Below are 17,591 nucleotides of genomic sequence, written 5' to 3'. Positions count from 1 at the left end.
ACTGAGGCACGAACCCGTGTCCCCTGCGTCGGCATGCGGACTCCCAACCACTGTGCCACCAGGGAAACCCTATTCTGAGCCTTTTAAATTCCTCCTCCTTCAGTCCAGGAGATAAGGTTGGAGAGGTGGGCAATTACATATCACATAGAGCCTTTCATGGTTTCAGGACATTTTCGTTTTTGCCTTAGCAATACTTACCACAATAATGATTAAGCAGTTGTTTATATAATTGTTTTATGACTTTCTCTCTTGATACACAAAGCTCTGTGTGTCCAGGGACCACACTGCGTCACCTGCAGCACAGTGTATAAACAAATAAATGGAGCTCATGGCAATGTTAGATTTGAACACATTTCATGTGAAAATTTGTTTTCATATATTTAATGTTAATATTTAATATGTCAAGATGTTTTTGTGTAAAAATATTAATCATCTGCACAAAAGATCCCCATCTCCTAAGAAGAGAATGAGATGTAATGAGCTGAATTAATTAGGAGAGCATCCAGGAATCATTTGCCTTCTTTATTTGTTGGCCATGAGGACAGATTTTTGTCTGATTTGTTCATGGGTTTATTCTTAGCAGTAAGAACAGTTCCTGGCACAGAAATATATGTTGAGCCAATGGACTGATAAAAGTTAATGACACTCACAACTCAACAGGAAGAAAATAAACAACCTAATAAAAATGAGCAAAAGATTTGAACAGACAGACTTCACCAAAAAAGATATAGGGTGGCAAATAAGCACTTGAAAAGACCAACATTATTAGTCATTAGAAAAATACAAATTAAAACCACAGTGAGTTGTTGCTAGATACCTAATAGAATGGCTAAAACCAAAATAACTGGCAATACCAAGTGCTAGTGAGGATGTGAGGCAATAGAAATCTCATTTGTTGCTGGTGGGACAGCTCACTTTGGAACTTAGTTTGTCGGTTTCTTATAAAGTTAACCGTACACTTAGCATATGACCCAACAACCCTAGAAATTTACTTAAGAAAAATGAAACCATATGTCCACAGACACATACACACATAAAAAAAAACAAAGATGTTTGTGAAGGCTTTATTCACAATTTCTTTCTTTCTTTTTTTTGGAAAATGTTGGTGGATTTTGATATGTGAATCTTTTTCAATTTATTTTTATTTATTTATTTTTTAAATTTTTATTGAAGTATAGTTGCTTTTCAATGTTGTGTTAGCTTCTACTGCACAGCAAAATGAATCTGCCATACATATACATATATCCCCTCCATTTTATTTCCCTCCCATTTAGGACACCACAGTGCGTTAACCAGAGTTCTCTGTGCTATACAGTATGTTCCCCTTTATTGTCTATTTTATACATAGTATCAACAGTGTATATGTGTCAATCCCAATCTCCCAATTTCTCCCACCCCACCCCTTTCCCTCTTGGTATCCATACATTTGTACTCTACGTCTGTGTGTCTATTTCTGCTTTGCAAATAAGGTCATCTATACCATTTTTCTAGATTCCACATATATGTGTTAATATGCGATATTTGTTCTTCTCTTTCTGATTTACTTCACTCTATGACACTTCCTAGGTCCATCCACATCTCTACAGATGACCCAATTTCGTTCCTTTTTATGGCTGAGTAGTATTCCATTGTATATATGTACCACATCTTCTTTATCCGTTCCTCTGTTGATGGACATTTCGGTTGCTTCCATGTCCTGGCTATTGTAAATAGTGCTGCTATGAACATTGGGGTGCATGTGTCTTTTTGAATTATGGTTTTCTCTGGGTATATAGCAAGTAGTGGGATTGCTGGGTCATATGGTAGTTCTATTTTTAGTTTTTTAAGGAACCTCCATACTGTTTTGCATAGTGGCTGTATTAATTTACTTTCCCACCAACAGTGTAAGAAGGTTCCCTTTTCTCCACACCCTCTCCAGCATTTATTGTTTGTAGATTTTTTGATGATGGTCATTCTTACCAGTGTGAGGTGATACCTCATTGTAGTTTTGATTTGTACAGGATAGAAAGCCCAGAGATAAACCCATGCGCCTATGGCCACCTAATCTATGACAAAGGAGGCAAAAATATACAGTGGAGAAAAGACAGCCTCTTTAATAAGTGGTGCTGGGAAAACTGGACAGCTACATGTAAAAGAATGAAATTAGAACACTTCCTAACACCATACACAAGAATAAACTCATAATGGATTAAAGACCTAAATGTAAGGCCAGACACTGTGAAACTCTTAGAGGAAAACATAGGAAGAACACTCTGACATAAATTGCAGCAAGATCTTTTTTTGACCCACCTCCTAGAGAAATGGAAATAAAAACAAAAATAAACAAATGGGACCTAATGAAACTTCAAAGCTTTTGGACAGCAAAGGAAACCATAAACAAGACCAAAAGACAACCCTCAGAATGGGAGAAAATATTTGCAAATGAAGCAACTGACAAAGGATTAATCTCCAAAATATACAAGCAGCTTATGCAGTTCAGTATCAAAAAAACAGCCCAATCAAAAAATGGTGGAAGACCTAAAGGCACATTTCTCCAAAGAAGACATACAGATGGCCAACAAACACATGAAAAGATGCTCAGCATAACTAATTGTAATTTCTAAAAATTGGAAAAAAACTCAAATAATCATTAACTGGTGAATGGATAAATGGCTAAACAAACCATGGCACATTCATACAATGGATTACTACTCAGCAAGAAAATGGTGCAAACTACCTATATAAGCAACAACATGAATGAACATCAAATACCTATGCTAAAGTGAAAGAAGCCAGACTCAAAAGGCTACATACTATATGATTCCATTTATAGAACATTCTGGAAAGGCAAAACTATGGGACAGAAGCCAGATAAATGCAGATAAGTGTTCACCAAGGGCTGGGGGTGGGAAAAGAGAATTGACTACAAAGGGGGAACTTTTTGGAGTAATGGAAATATTCTGTATTTTGATTGTGACAGTGCTTACCCAACTACATGCATTTGTCAAAATTCATAGAACTGATTTGAGAACACCCTGAACCAGAAAAGGATAAATTTTACTGTATGTAAATTATACCTTAATCAACCTGACTCAAAACCGAGCAGAGAAAGGGTTAATGAGGCTCTTCTCTATTAGTACTTAAGCAAGCAAATCATTAGCTTGCTGCTTGGGAATCAGGAATGAACCATGCTTTGCCGAGGGACCAAAGAAACTAGTGAAACTCAGCTCCCTGCTCATCATTCCCACTGTTTTTCTTCTTTACATGCTCGCCCTGATAAACAGGTAATAAGGCACTTCAAAATCCTTAATCTCTTCAAAATATGTAATGAAAAGATAGAATATGTTGCAGTCTTATAAGTTGCTTGAAACAAGGTTTTTATTTTTTGTGTATTATAGTCTGTGGCAAAACCATTAATTGACAAATGCCATTTAGCCCCATGTAAGACACTGAGCTCTCACTTATTTGCTACTCCGTAGAGCTGCTGTGAAAATCAAGAGGACATACTTGCACTGTATAAACGATAAAGTGCTAAATAAATACAGGTGGTCTCGTTGCCAAATATTAACAAACTAGACATAACAAACAAACTGGGATTTCAGGCATCAGAGAGTAAACCACAAACAGGGTGTAGGTAAGATGTAAAGGAAAGAATTACTTGACTTGCATCTATGTTTGGCCCCATTGCCATCTTCTTGCCCAATGAGGAGAATCTGTGGTGTTCAGGAGTTCAGTCCATAGCATTGATGAACGGCAGGAGTGAAATTTGACGTATTAGAGTGGGAAGCGACTAAATGGAAGGACTGCTATAGGCAAAAGTTGGACTTAGAAGCTCTGAAAGAGTGAATCTTCAACAGATGGTTTTTTGTTTGTTTTTGTTTGTTTGTTGTTTGTTTTTGGTACTCCAGTCTTCTGTGAAGTGGGGGTCTCATTCTAGATAGAGGTGACCATTGTAGTAAATGTACTGTGTCAACCATACCAAACCATTTCTTCTGATATCTCATCTTCCAGGATTTTTGCCACTCTAGTTCTCCATACATTTTTGTTCCATAAACAGCCAGCTTTTATGCTTATGAATATTGTCATGAACCCACGGATATCAGTGATAAAGTTTTAGCTATAGTCATAACAGATTTCTCCTTTATAGACATACACACACAATTAGAAACCTTGCTTTTTTGCCTCTTAGATTGCTATATCATTTGTCTTGGAGAGGTACTCCATATTGAGCTCAAGAAATATTTATTCATATGACTTTATTTGATAACTTATTTATGGGGTATTTCAGAATTATGAAATGAATTCTAGCAATATGGCTTTGGCAAGATCACTTAACATGTGTTTTCTTGCTTGCAAAACGCAGTTAATAGTTTCAACTTTGCTGTTGTCACCATGTTGTTTTAAGAGTCACGATAGCTTAGGCAAGCTTGCAGTTTACTCTGAAGTTTTGTGCTGATGTAAGGCAGTAGTATTTTTTAATTTAATTTAATTTAATTTATTTATTTATCTATTTATTTTTGGCTGCATTGGGTCTTTGTTGCTGCGCACAAGCTTTCTCTAGTTGTGGTGAGCGGGGGCTACTCTTCGCTGCAGTGCACGGGCTTCTCATTGTGGTGGCTTCTCTTGTTGCGGCACACGGGCTCTAGGCATGCGGGCTTCAGTAGTTGTGGCTCGTGGGCTCTAGAGCACAGGCTCGGTAGTTGTGGTGCACGGGCTCAGTTGCTCTGCGGCATGTGGGATCTTCCCAGACCAGGGATCGAACCCGTGTCCCCTGCATTGTCAGGCGGATTCTTAACCACTGTGCCACCAGGGAAGCCCTGCAGTAGTATTATTAATGGCATTCTCTTCATTTTTTTTTACCACTCCCAGAAGAGGGTACACTGATAAATTGTATGTTTTTCCAGGGAGAGTCACTCCGGGACAGCTAACGTCCTATATTCATCTCTTCAAGAACAACCTCAAAGCTCTAGGGAATCACTGTGGGCTCCTACAGCTTGGGCTGGCCACTGTTCAAACTCTGAAACACCCGCAGACTGCCAAGTGGGACAACTTTCTGGCTTTTGAAAGGCTCCTTCTCCAGGTATGTTGCTCTGGGAGCTTCTTGGGATATTAATAATTAAAGTTTTTAATTCCAGGGAAAATCTTTGATATTTATTATAATCTTAGTAATAATCATATTGTTGACATATGCCCTATATCATATTTTCTTAAGTGCCCCCAATTTAAAATTCAAGTAGCAGTTTTTTTCTGTATCTACTTTTTTTTTTTTTTTTGACAGTAACGTCTTTGGCTTCTCATTCAATACTTTAGAATGTTTTTTGAGTATTTGACTAAACTTTGAAGATCTCTTTTCAGTTTTATGCCATTTGGGCCTTTCTTGATCTTCATGGCATCTTTATTTAATCCTTGCTACTTTTCCTGTAGAATATTGCTACTGTTTACATTTCTTCTGACACTACTTTCTAATCCTTAAACAACATATAGCATGTGGCTTAACATGATGCTTATAATAGACGAAAGGGAGGCAAACTCCATTTGTAATTTTCTTTTTTTTTGAAAGTATTAGCTTATTTATTTATTTATTTATTTGGATGCTCTGGGACTTAGTTGTGGCACATGGGATCTTCCTTGCCACATGTGGGATCTTTAGTTGTGGCGTGCGGGATCTTATTTTTAGTTGCAGCATGCGGGATCTTAGTTGCGGCATGTGGGATCTAGTTTCCTGACCAGGGATCGAACCGGGGCCCCCTGCATTGGGAGGGTGGAGTCGTAACCCCTGGATCACCAGGGAAGTCCTCATTTGTAATTTTCATGAAGAGAGATGTATGTGGAGTAGGATCTTTTCACTATTGATAAAATATTTTCATGGGAAACTTTTAAGAAGATGTATTTTTAAAAATTATAAAGTATTTCAAACACATAAAATAATATGACAAATATTTATGTACCTTACACATAGATTCAATATAATTTACTAGTTTTTTATGTTTACTTTATATCCTTTTTCATTAAAGAAATAAAACTAGACATAAAGTTGAAGCATCTCTGATACTATACCCTTTTTCTGCTCTGATTCTCCTTTTTCCTTTCCCAGAGGTAATCACAAGCTTGATTCCTTGTTTCTATATGTTAAATATTTATTTATTAAATATTAATTAATATTTAATAAATTAATATAAATTAATATTTAATAAATTAATATTTAATAAATATTAAATATTTATTTTTCCATGAATAATACAGAGTATTATGCTATGGGTTTTACTTTTTATGTAAGTGATATCACATTATAAGTATCCCTAAACAACCTGCTTTTCCCTCTCAGCATTCTGTTTTAAGATAATCCAAATTTGACATGTATAGATTTAATTGTATAAACATTCAATTTATGGAATCCATATTGATGTATAATTAGACTGTTCCATATTTGTGTGTGTGTGTGTGTGTGTGGTTTGAAAGAATGAGATGAATGTCCTGGAACTTGTCTTCTGGTCCACATGTGAGAGAGTGTCTCTAGGGCATATACCTTGGAGAGGATTGTTATTTTGTTGACCATGCATATTGTTGAGTTTACCAAATATCACCAAACTGATCATCAAAGACTTTGAACTAGTTGACTCTTCTGCTAGGACTGGATGACAGTTTGTTTCCCAGCATAGTGTCCAGCACTCAGTATTATCAAATTCAAACATTTTTTTATAATGGGTCAATACTATCTTTGTATAAATTTGCATTTCTCTGGCTACTGATGAGGCTGAGCACCTTCTGTAGTATTTATTAGCTATTCAGTTTTCCTCTTCTACCAATTGCTCATTTTTATACTTATTTATCTATTTAGGTAACAGAAAAAACTGTTTTATGTCATGCAAATACTTCTCCCAGACTGTGGTTTGGCTTTTAAATTTAATACCTATATGTTTTGTTGTACAGAATTTTTGCATTTGATGTACTCTAGTTAATGAATATTATCTTTTATAGTTTATTCTTATTTATGTTTTATATTAGAAATCTTTTTGTACCCCTAATTTCTAAATATATTGTTCAGTATTTTCCACTAAAAATTAATTTTTGTTTTTGACATTTGAATTTTTATTTATTTATTTAACATCTTTATTGGAGTATAATTGCTTTACAATGTGTGTTAGTTTCTGCTTTATAATAAAGTGAATCAGCCATACATATACATATATCCCCATATCTCCTCCCTCTTGCATCTCCCTCCCGCCCTCCCTGACATTTGAATTTTTAATCCACCTGGCATTTATCATTGTTTATATTATTGGGATCTCATTTTCTTTTCTTCCATATGGATAGCCTATTCTCCCCACACCATTTATGAACTATTCATTGTGCTGTAGATTACTTACCTAACAGTCATTTCCCTCTTTCTCATGTTGGCAGAACACCAGTTTTGTTCCAGTGTCCACTCTTTTCCCACATGATTCAGGCAAATCCTGATTGGTCTCAGACTATATTAATATTCTCATCTCCCCACCTAATGATTGGTTTAGCAGTTCTAGCCTAAGGGAGGCAAAGCGAAGTTTGCTGGAGGTGCTTCTAAGAAAGATTTTCTTCTGCCCTTGTAGAAAAATACATAATGAAGAAACAAGCTCCTTTTTATTGATATATGTTTGTGACACTTTGAGTATTTTGTAATAATGAAGGGAGCTCACTGAGATCCTGAAAAAGATAAACAGAACCTAAATCCTTAAAGATGACTTTGAGTCTTACCTCAGAATATCTTGTTTTGTGAGATGATGATTCTTCTCATTGTTTAAGCCATTTTAGTTGGTTTTCTATTATTTGGAACCAAAAAATATTCATCCTTTTCTCAATGATACATGATACACTAAGATCTCATATAAAAATAGGTTTGTATCTCACTTTCTAGTCTGTTTCAGTGGTCAGTTTATCCATCACAGAATTAATACCACAGTGTTAAAATTAACATGTCCAGTTTTATGCCTTTCTCTATAAAAGAAACTTACTAGATTTTTTATGGGTATTTTAATGATTTTAATACCAGTTGTAAGTTGAATTTTCTAATTGCTCATTGCTAGTGTATTGGAATACTCTTGGCTTGACTTTTGACTGGTGATCACTTGTCCAACCTTGCATTTTCTATTAATATTTGTTTTCCTATTTCTTGCTGTGATTCATTGGTTGTCCTGTATTTCCTCTGCAGGCAATAATATTATCTGTGAATAATGGCAGTTTTGTTACTTCCTTTACACACTTCATACCACTTTCTTTTTTAGTGCACTGACCAGGCATACTACAACCCTACTTAACAGAGGCAATGAAAATAGGCATTTTCATCTTATTCCTGACTTTAAACACAATGTTCTAAAATTTTACCATTATATATTATGTTTTGTTTTGTTTTTAATCAGGCTAGGGAAGTTCCTTCTTAATTGTATTTTGCTGAATTGTTGTTGTTGTTATTGCTGTTTTTATCCTGCCTGAGTGTTGAATTTCACTTAATACAGATTCTGAAATTTTTTAGATGAATATATATATATGGTTTTTCTCCCATAATCTGTTAATGTGGTGAATTGTATTTATAGTTTTTTAAATAATCATTACTGCATTCCTGGGATAAGTTTAACTTGATCCTACACACAAACACACACACACACACACACACACACACACACTGCTAGATTTAGTTTACTAATATTTTATTTATGCATTTGCATTTATGCTTGTAGGTGAGATTACCTTACAATTTTTCTTCATTGTGCTGATGTTGTCCAGTGTCGCAACAAAGGTTACAGTAGTTAGGTAAAATCAGAGTGAGTTTCATTTTTTGTATTCTTTGGAGCTATTTGTATAAGAAAGGAATTTTCAGTTGCTTAAAAGTGAAATATGCCTAAATTTAGAATCATGTGGACCTGCTGTGTTGTTGTTAGACTTAGATTTGTACTTCCAATTTGATTACTTAAGTGTTTATAGATCTATTTAATTCTCTGTTTCTTCTTGAGATTATTTTGGTAGTTTATATTTGTTTAAATCCATTCATCTATATTTTCAAATTGGCATAAATTTATTTATAGAATTCTCTTAAAATTTTTAAATCTCTTTTGAATATATAGTTGTAATTCCTTTTTTCAATACCTGGTATTTTTATTGCAAAATTAACTCTCCTTTTGATTTTGGTTCGTATTAGCAGAATTTTATTAGTCATTCCAAATAATCAGCTTTAGTTTTTTATTTTGACATACTCATTTGTGCTCTGTTTTTTCATTAATTTCTGTTTTTATCTTATTTCCTTTCTTCTGTATTCTTTGGTTTTACTCTGTTGTTCTTTTTTTAACTTCCTATTTTCAAATAATGTATTTAAGATTATGAATTTCCCTCTAAATACTGCTGTAGCTTAGTCCAAAAGTTTGACTGTCTTTGTTGTTATTCAGTTCTAAATATTTCACAATTTCTATTATGATTTTCCCTTTGATTTATTTATTATTTAGATTGCATGATATTTTTTAAGTTTATAAATATATGAGGTCTTTTTTTTTTGCTTTTTTTTTTGCTTTACGCGGGCCTCTCACTGTTGTGGCCTCTCCCACTGCGGAGCATATGCTCCGGATGCGCAGGCTCAGTGGCCATGGCTCACGGGCCCAGCCGCTCTGTGACATGTGGGATCTTCCCGGACCGGGGCACGAACCCATGTCCTCTGCATCGGCAGGCGGACTCTCAACCACTGCGCCACCAGGGAAGCCCTATATGAGGTCTTTTAAAAAAACTTACTTTTACTTGATTATTAGATTATGGTCAGAGAATGTGTTTTGAATGACATAATCTCCTTATTTATGTGACTTCCTTTGTATGTGATTCATTTCTCTAAATGGTCCACATATACTCAAAAAGAACGTTTATTCTCTAATTGTTTTATGTAGTGTTACATAAATGTCCCTTAGCTTACAGTAATCATATATAATATATATTAAAATATATATTATTATAATATAAATAATTCAAATAAATATAAATGATTCAAGATACATTTTTAAAAAATTCTTTATCTCCTTACTTATTAGCTTCTGACAGAAGTGTTTCCAAGTTTCCCACTATGATTGTGGATTTATCAATTATTCCTTATATTTTTTCTGTAACTATATCTATCTATATCACCTATATCTATATCTACTTATTAAAAACCAGGTCACAATTCTAATGTAATACCACAGAGTTCATTCTAGTTTTCTCCCTTTCCTTATCTATAAATCCCTTCTGTAGGTAACCAGTCTCCATTAGCACTGCTGCCCCTCTCACAGGTGCCTTCCTCACCTCACCTGGGCTTGTCTTCCTGCTCCAGGCTATGGCCAGGCCCACAAGGATGTTCTCTTTTACTTCACACAAAGGTGCCCCTATTGAAACCTCTCCACATGAATGCCCTTCTCACCTCACTCAGGCTCTGACCTCTAGTGCTGTGCTGCCTGGCTTCCACCTCTTGTGTGGGTGTCCTCCTCACCCCTCTCAGGCTCCAGGACCCCACACCAAGCCCCGCTGCTGCTCCCATGGCACAGATGCCGTCTCCCCTCTGTAGGCTCAGACATCCCGTGCCAGACTATCGCCATTGCCCTGTTTGCATGTTCTCACCTCCCTGCTCAGGCTCTGACACTCTATCTTGGGAGATTGCTGTCCTCCAACCTCCCCATGGATGCCTGTCTCACCTCCTTTGGTTCTGACAACCTGTTTAGGGCTGCTGCTTCATTCCCCTCCCTTCTCTGCCCACCCCACTCCCTCACAGAGATTCCCTCCTCATCTCACAGGGGCCTTGGTCGCCATTTAGACACACCCCTCATCTTGCTCAGGTTCTGAAACCCTGTACTGGGTCTTCACTGCCGCCAGCCTCTGTGAGGTTCTTTTCTGCCACTTCGGGTTCCAACAACCCCTGCTTAGCTCTGCCACCCACTATGCGAAGATGCCCTCCTCACCCTCTTTTGATGCTGACACCCTGCACTGGGATGCCCCTGCTTCCCGCCATGCACTCCCTTGGGCTCTGGCAACCTGCTCTAGGCCACTGCTACAACCTCCCTCCCTCCTCCTGCCCTGCCACCAGGACAACCTCTTCACCCGTGCCCACCACTGACACCCTGCAAGGTGAATCTCTAGCAGCAAAATCTAACAAGTGTGTTTCAAAACGAGGCACAGCAGTTTTCTCCCAAGAATGATAATCCTTCAACTCACCAGAGATTTCTGAAGAAACATGACACAGTATTAATTCTGTGGCATCTTATATTTATAATTAAATTTTGGAATCCTTTTCCATGTTAGACTGCCTCAGATGTGACCACGGTACTTGGTGTGCTTCTCTCAGCAAGTGGAGAAGGAATAAAAAGACAGGGAAAAAGAAGTAACATTTAAAATGCTAAAACCTCACTTTTATCATAATTGCACATTACCCTGACCAGCACTGTGTTCTCAGTCATTTCTGGGTCCTCATAAGTTAGTGTTTTTGCACAGGCGAACTTATACACCAGCCATAGCAATTGCTCTTTGTTTATGAACAGGCTTATTTTATCTAGTATACACTCATCCATTATTGTAATGAGTCATAATATATGCTGAGTTGCCCTATTTACAGACTTCGGTATGAAAGTAGAGCATCTGAGTTTACTTGGAGCGTGAGGACAATGTCTAGATTTTTCCTATGGGCTTGAGAGCCACCTAATGCAAATCTCAGCCAGCGCTGAGAGCTGTGTATTTCTTTGGAGACTCATTTCCACCACTCTCTCCCCAGCCTCCGTCACTGAACCTCAGTGTTGACTTCATGGCCTAAGTAACCCTGTAGACAACCTTGGTAAAGAAAAAGAAATTGGTCTTGGAAATGTATAATTAAACACAGGTTACTGCATTCCTTCTCCTCACTGCCATCTCCTGGCTCAGTGGTTCTGGCGATTTAATGACTAGTCAGCAAGAGATCTGGGTACTATTCATAAGACTTATGTTTGACTCAGGCCCTGGAATATGACAGAAAGATAATACTGTGTGCTCAAAAGAAAAACTTTTTTGATTATTATCGGGAAAAATCTAATAATTATTTGCAGTGAATGTTTTTAAAAACCAAAGGGGATAAAGCATCTTCTCAATTCCTTTTTCTCTCCATTTTCATCAAGGTCCAATATCACAGTCTGTGTTTTAGGCATTCAGCACATATGTGCTAATTAACAAGTAATTCTGTTTGTATTTCAAGTTAAAAAATGTAGAAACGAAGTTGAACCTGAACGTGGCTGCATCTATGATTCTATTAATGAATGTATTCACTTGTAAAAGTAGCTTTTTTTTTTTTTTTTTTGCGGAACGCGGGCCTCTCACTGTTGTGGCCTCTCCTGTTGCAGAGCACAGGCTCCGGATGCGCAGGCTCAGCGGCCATGGCTCATGGGCCCAGCCACTCCGCGGCATGTGGGATCTTCCCAGACCGGGGCATGAACCCGTGTCGCCTGCATTGGCAGGCGGACTCTCAAACCACTGCGCCACCAGGGAAGCCCTGCTTTTCTTTTAATCAAAGTACAGATTTACTTAATTTTGTGGTAGCCTTTGAAGAATTCTTTTTTTATTACTATAAAAAAAAAGAAAGTTTGATTTAGCTTCCTCATCTAAATGGGAATAAAGTGCCTATATCATAGTGTTATTGTCAGGATTGGATGAGATTACATATGTATATCACTAAGTACAGTGCTTGACATCTAGTAAATGCTCAATAAATAGTAGTCATTATTTATTCTTTAGCTGAGCCAAAAATATTGCAAATGCCAATTTACTTTATGCAAGTAATAGTTTTAATATATTCTCAACTAGATTTTGTTTTTCTAAATTAAAATTTACTGAGGAAGAATGAGACTGTTACATAGAAAACTGTTACTGTCTTTTTTTACTTACTATTTGATGATGTTTAACAGTATTTTTCTTAAATCCAGATTTAAATCTCATTGTTTCTACGTTGTATATCTGATGTTTTTATGCTAATTGTTTCAAAGAAAAATTTTATTGACAATTTATTGGTGGTTATAAAACGATAGCAAACTATGTAGTAGAGGAAGCAGCTGTGTTTATACTTTCTAAAAAACATACTTTATAAATATATATGTAGTATCTATCTCCAGTTTTTTTTTTAGGTAGAATTTACATTTCTAAGTAAAAAAATCCAACTTGGAAAATGACTTTTTAAATTAAAAAAAATTTTTTTTGGCTGCATTGGGTCTTTGTTGCTATGAGCAGGCTTTCTCTAGTTGTGGCGAGCAGGGGCTCCTTGTCATTGCGGTGCACTGGCGTCTCATTGTGGTGGCTTTGCTTGTTGCAGAGCACAGGCTCTAGCCATGCGGATTTCAGTAGTTGCAGCACATGGGCTCAGTAGTTGCGGCACACAGGCCCTAGAGCGCGCAGGCTTCAGTTGTTGTGGCCCGCAGGCTATAGAGCGCAGGCTCAGTAGTTGTGTTGCACAGGCGTAGTTACTCCGTGGCATGTGGGATCTTCCTGGACCAGAGCTCAAACCCGTGTCCCCTGCATTGGCAGGCGGATTCTTAACCACTGTGCCACCAGGGAAGTCTGGAAAATGACGTTTAAATAAAATATAAATGATTTATAGAGCCACTCATGATTTTCCAGGTAAATGTTGCTTTAGTTTTAAATGTTATCTGTCTTTGCAATGAAAAGTCGGCACAGCATTTTATCAGTTGCCAAAGCAGTTTTTAATAGGTAGAATTAGTTTTCTTTATGAGTTACTAAACTTCAGAGCATCTCTTCTGTACAGATCAAGTTTAACTAAACTAAATGACAGTATGTCTGCTTGTCCTATAGCAAATTGGTGGGTTTTACCTTCTCAGTCCTCTAGAGCTTCTATTAGGTCCCAAGCCAGATGGCTAGGCTTGGAAATGTAATGGCTCATTTTAGGTCTGTTCCTGACTTCACCAACACCCTGGGAGGTCCTGATTTGTCACTTGCAAAAGTGCTGGTGATATTATTTGGATGAAGAGTGAGGGAAGAGGCAAAACAAGGTGATCCCTAAAGTCAGACCTGAGTGTTGTTTACAGTTACGGAGATTTTTCATAGGATTTTTGCTGAGAAGGAAAATTGTGGAGCATGTTAAAAGAAAATCTCTTGTTTCTTTATGCTCTACTCTTAACACTTCCGACACCAAATGTGTAGGGGTTTTTCCCACACCAAGCAATCCTCCAACCCACTACTGGGTGTCACACCCACTGGGTATCCTGTAATTCAATTATGAGTAACTAAATGGAGTTAGCACAGACCCCGCAGGTTATGGGCTAAGTCCCACAAGACTGCCCCCCACTTTAGGCATCAGTTGCAAGTCTGGACCTCTCATACTTCTGACCAACCTGCTATCAATCAGGGTTCCCACGACCCCCTCTTTGGGTTCCATAATTTGCCATAATGGCTCACAAAACTCAGGGAAACATTTATATTTTTATTTATTTATTTTTCAACACTTTATTTTTTATTTTTTTAACATCTTTATTGGAGTATCATTGCTTTACAATGTTGTGTTAGTTTCTGCTGTATAAGAAAGTGAATCAGCTATACATATACATATATCCTCATATCCCCTTCCTCTTGCGTCTCCCTCCCACCCTCCCTATCCCACCCCTCTAGGTGGTCACAGAGCACCGGGCTGGTCTCCCTGTGCTATGCGGCTGCTTCCCACTAGCTATCTATTTTACATTTGGTAGTGTATATATGTCCATGCCCTCTCTCACTTCGTCCCAGCTTACCCTTCCTGAAACATTTATTTAAGTTTCAGCTTATTAGAACTCGGGTGAGGTCTGAAAGTGTCCTAAGAACAGGAGCTTCTGTTCCCATGGAGTTGGAGTGTCCTACCCTCCCAGCACATGGGTATGTTTACCAGCCCCAAAGCTCTCTACACTCTATACTTTAGGGATTTTTATGGAGGCTTCATCTTGTAGACATGATTAATTATTAACTCAGTCTCTAGCCCTTCTCCCATTCCTGGAGGATGGGGCAGGGTGGGTGAATCTGAAAGTCCAAGCTTCTATTCTTGGCTTGGTCTTTCTAGTGACCAGCCCCTATCCAGGAGCTACCCAGGAACCCACCAAGAATCACCTCATTAGAACAAAAGATGCTCCTATCATCCAGGAAATTCCAAGGGATTTAGGAGTTCTGTGTACCAGGAATCAGGGTCCAAGACAAAATATTAGAACAAAAGATGCTCCTAGCAACCCTGTTGCTCAGGAAAATACAAGGGTTTTAGGAGCTATGTGCCAGGAACTGGGGACAGAGACCAAATATATGTTTCTTACTATGTCACAGTGGTTTTCACAGTATTACATCAAATTTACTGCAAAGGCCATTTATCAGAGGAGAACATCCCCCAGCCCACCACCGATTTCCACCAAGAGAGGTTTTCCTAGGCACGCTCTTGGTCTGTCACTGACCCTTTATTCCCTCTTCTCTTACAGAGAGGGGTGTTTTATCCGGTTGGCAAGTTCGGGACAAATGAATGAGCTGAAATCTGTCTTTTCTCCTCTTGGGAGGGGCCCTGCGTGTGGAGAGCACTGTGGGGCTCAGCGCTTTCAGAATCAGAATCTGCCCTCATTGGCTGGCAGCCTGTTCTTTCTCCACCCATCTTATTCTTTATAGCAAGCTGGCAGCAGCTTGTTTTGAATGAAATGTCTTAAATATTTTTGGAAAAAGGTTAAATGGGGATTTATCAGTTGCCTCTTTGGACATTTGTATTAAACAGTTGTATACAAAGAGAGGTAGGAATGAACCTAATACAGAAGAAAACTTTTTGGTTGAGCTGAAAATAGTTAAAGTCATTTTCCATTCTGAAAAGAAAAGGGGCAGCTTTGGCTTGAAGAATACTACCATTTCTTATTGATTCTAAAATATCCATTTTTTCACATTTTCACATTTCTGAAACTGGGGTGCATCTTGGAATCAATGGCATTTCTCACTCTAAGTGCAGTATTTTTTTCTCTTGCTAGGGTACATAAAATAATGGTGTGTGTTACAATCAGTTGTGTCTTCCAGTCAATGAAATGGTGTTTTGAAAGTAGGAAGTGGATGAAAATTTCCCCAGATCTTGGGTCTGACTTAGTATTTTCCTGACTGTTCTGTTGCCATTGTGTTAAAATAGTGGCATTTGAGTGGCATATTGCCTTCACCGGCCATGAGTATGATAAAAGATTTGTCACTTGGGATAGTCATCTCACTGGAGCACCTTTCATAAGTTAAGAAGGTGGTCTTTCTTTTAGGCAATTTTGTGACTCTTAGACTATGCTGTGAATACATCATGATAATTTAAGTAATACTGAAATTTCCCCTAAACTGCCCTAGGACCAAGAAATACATGCTTTGGGGATGATCTCTTAGGCTGGCGCTATTAAGTCTTAGGTTAAGATTTTTATGAGTGGATTCTCAGTAGCTTAAGAATGTGTTGACTTAACCTGGGTCCCTATAGTGAAATATAAGTTGTGTAATATTTAAAATATAATACTAATTTATGATACTAATGTACAAATATTATTAAATTTGCTCATTTTTTTTACCTGTTTTGTATGTAACTCATTTTGATTAAAAATGTATAAGGCATTTTATTTACAACTGCTGATTTCTGATTTGGAACTAAAATTTAGTTAGAACAATATACCTGAAATTAGTTAACTTTATTTAAGAAATATATACACCCAGAAGCACTATTTAGAACAAGTGAAAAAAAATAATTTTTGAATACAAAGGCTATACTTGTCTCTCAACTTCTCTAACCATTTGCTTTGTTTATCTTCTTTTTTCTATCGATGGCCCTAGGGCCTCTTTCTTCCTGGTTTTGGAGTGTTCCACATTATTCCTAGCTGTGAAGTATTAATAATTCCAGTAGTAGTGTTATAGATCTCCCCTTCCTGAGGTTGAACACACACACACACACACACACACACACACACACACACACACATTCTTTCTTCCTCTCCCATGTGTAGCAGGCCTAAATAAAGAAAACTAGAGCTAAAGCAACTTGATTCTGACAAATAGGGAAACTTGGGGCTTTAACAATTGTTAATCCCTCTTATTAGAATGTTCTTTTCCAGTTCTTCTCATGGATGGTCAGATCAAAACTGAAATGCCATCTCCTCAGGGAAGCCTTCCCTGAATAGCTTTCCTCATCACTTTGTTTTATATTTGCTTTTCATTTTCTGACGTTATTTTGTTTACATAGTCATTGTCTCCCTCTGCTAGATTATAAGACAGTTGAAACTGGGGACCTTGTTGACCTGATTCAGGTATTTGAATATGTCCCAGAATACAGAATCTTCATTTTCACACTTACAGTATCAGGCTTTACTGCCTGCCTGTGGGAATTTGAGAGGTTTGTTATAAACATGGAGTTTACTTCCCATTGATTGGCTTGCAATAAATGGATAAAGATTTGAGTGGTTTACGTGAGTCTAAAGGGATGTCTTGTTTATGGCCTTTAGGGCAGAGGCTTAATGTTCTCACCACTTGGTGTCACCTTTTTACATAGTACATGGTCACCCAAAAGGACAGTGATTTCGCAGTTAGCCTTGCAGCTCGATGTGACCAGGTTCTGGTGAGTGAGACATGAGTAGGACTGATGTGGGCCACCTTCAGGC

The 17,591-nt window shown here is 37.6% G+C and overlaps 1 protein-coding gene across 4 annotated transcripts in view; it reads left to right on the top strand.

Moving 5' to 3' along the window:
- Window positions 1-17,591, top strand: part of SCFD2 (sec1 family domain containing 2) — a 414,129-nt gene that overhangs the window by 64,634 nt on the left and 331,904 nt on the right. For all 4 annotated transcript variants that reach the window (XM_067735963.1, XM_067735964.1, XM_067735962.1 and 1 more), the window contains exon 4: window positions 4,884-5,059. In XM_067735963.1, coding sequence (XP_067592064.1) covers window positions 4,884-5,059 — 176 coding nt within the window. The remainder of the gene's footprint in view (window positions 1-4,883; window positions 5,060-17,591) is intronic.

This window comes from Pseudorca crassidens, chromosome 4 (genome assembly GCF_039906515.1).
Source record: "Pseudorca crassidens isolate mPseCra1 chromosome 4, mPseCra1.hap1, whole genome shotgun sequence".
Lineage (NCBI taxonomy): Eukaryota > Metazoa > Chordata > Mammalia > Artiodactyla > Delphinidae > Pseudorca > Pseudorca crassidens.
The sequence above is the reverse complement of the archived record's forward strand: the minus strand, read 5'-3'. Positions and strand labels throughout refer to the sequence as shown.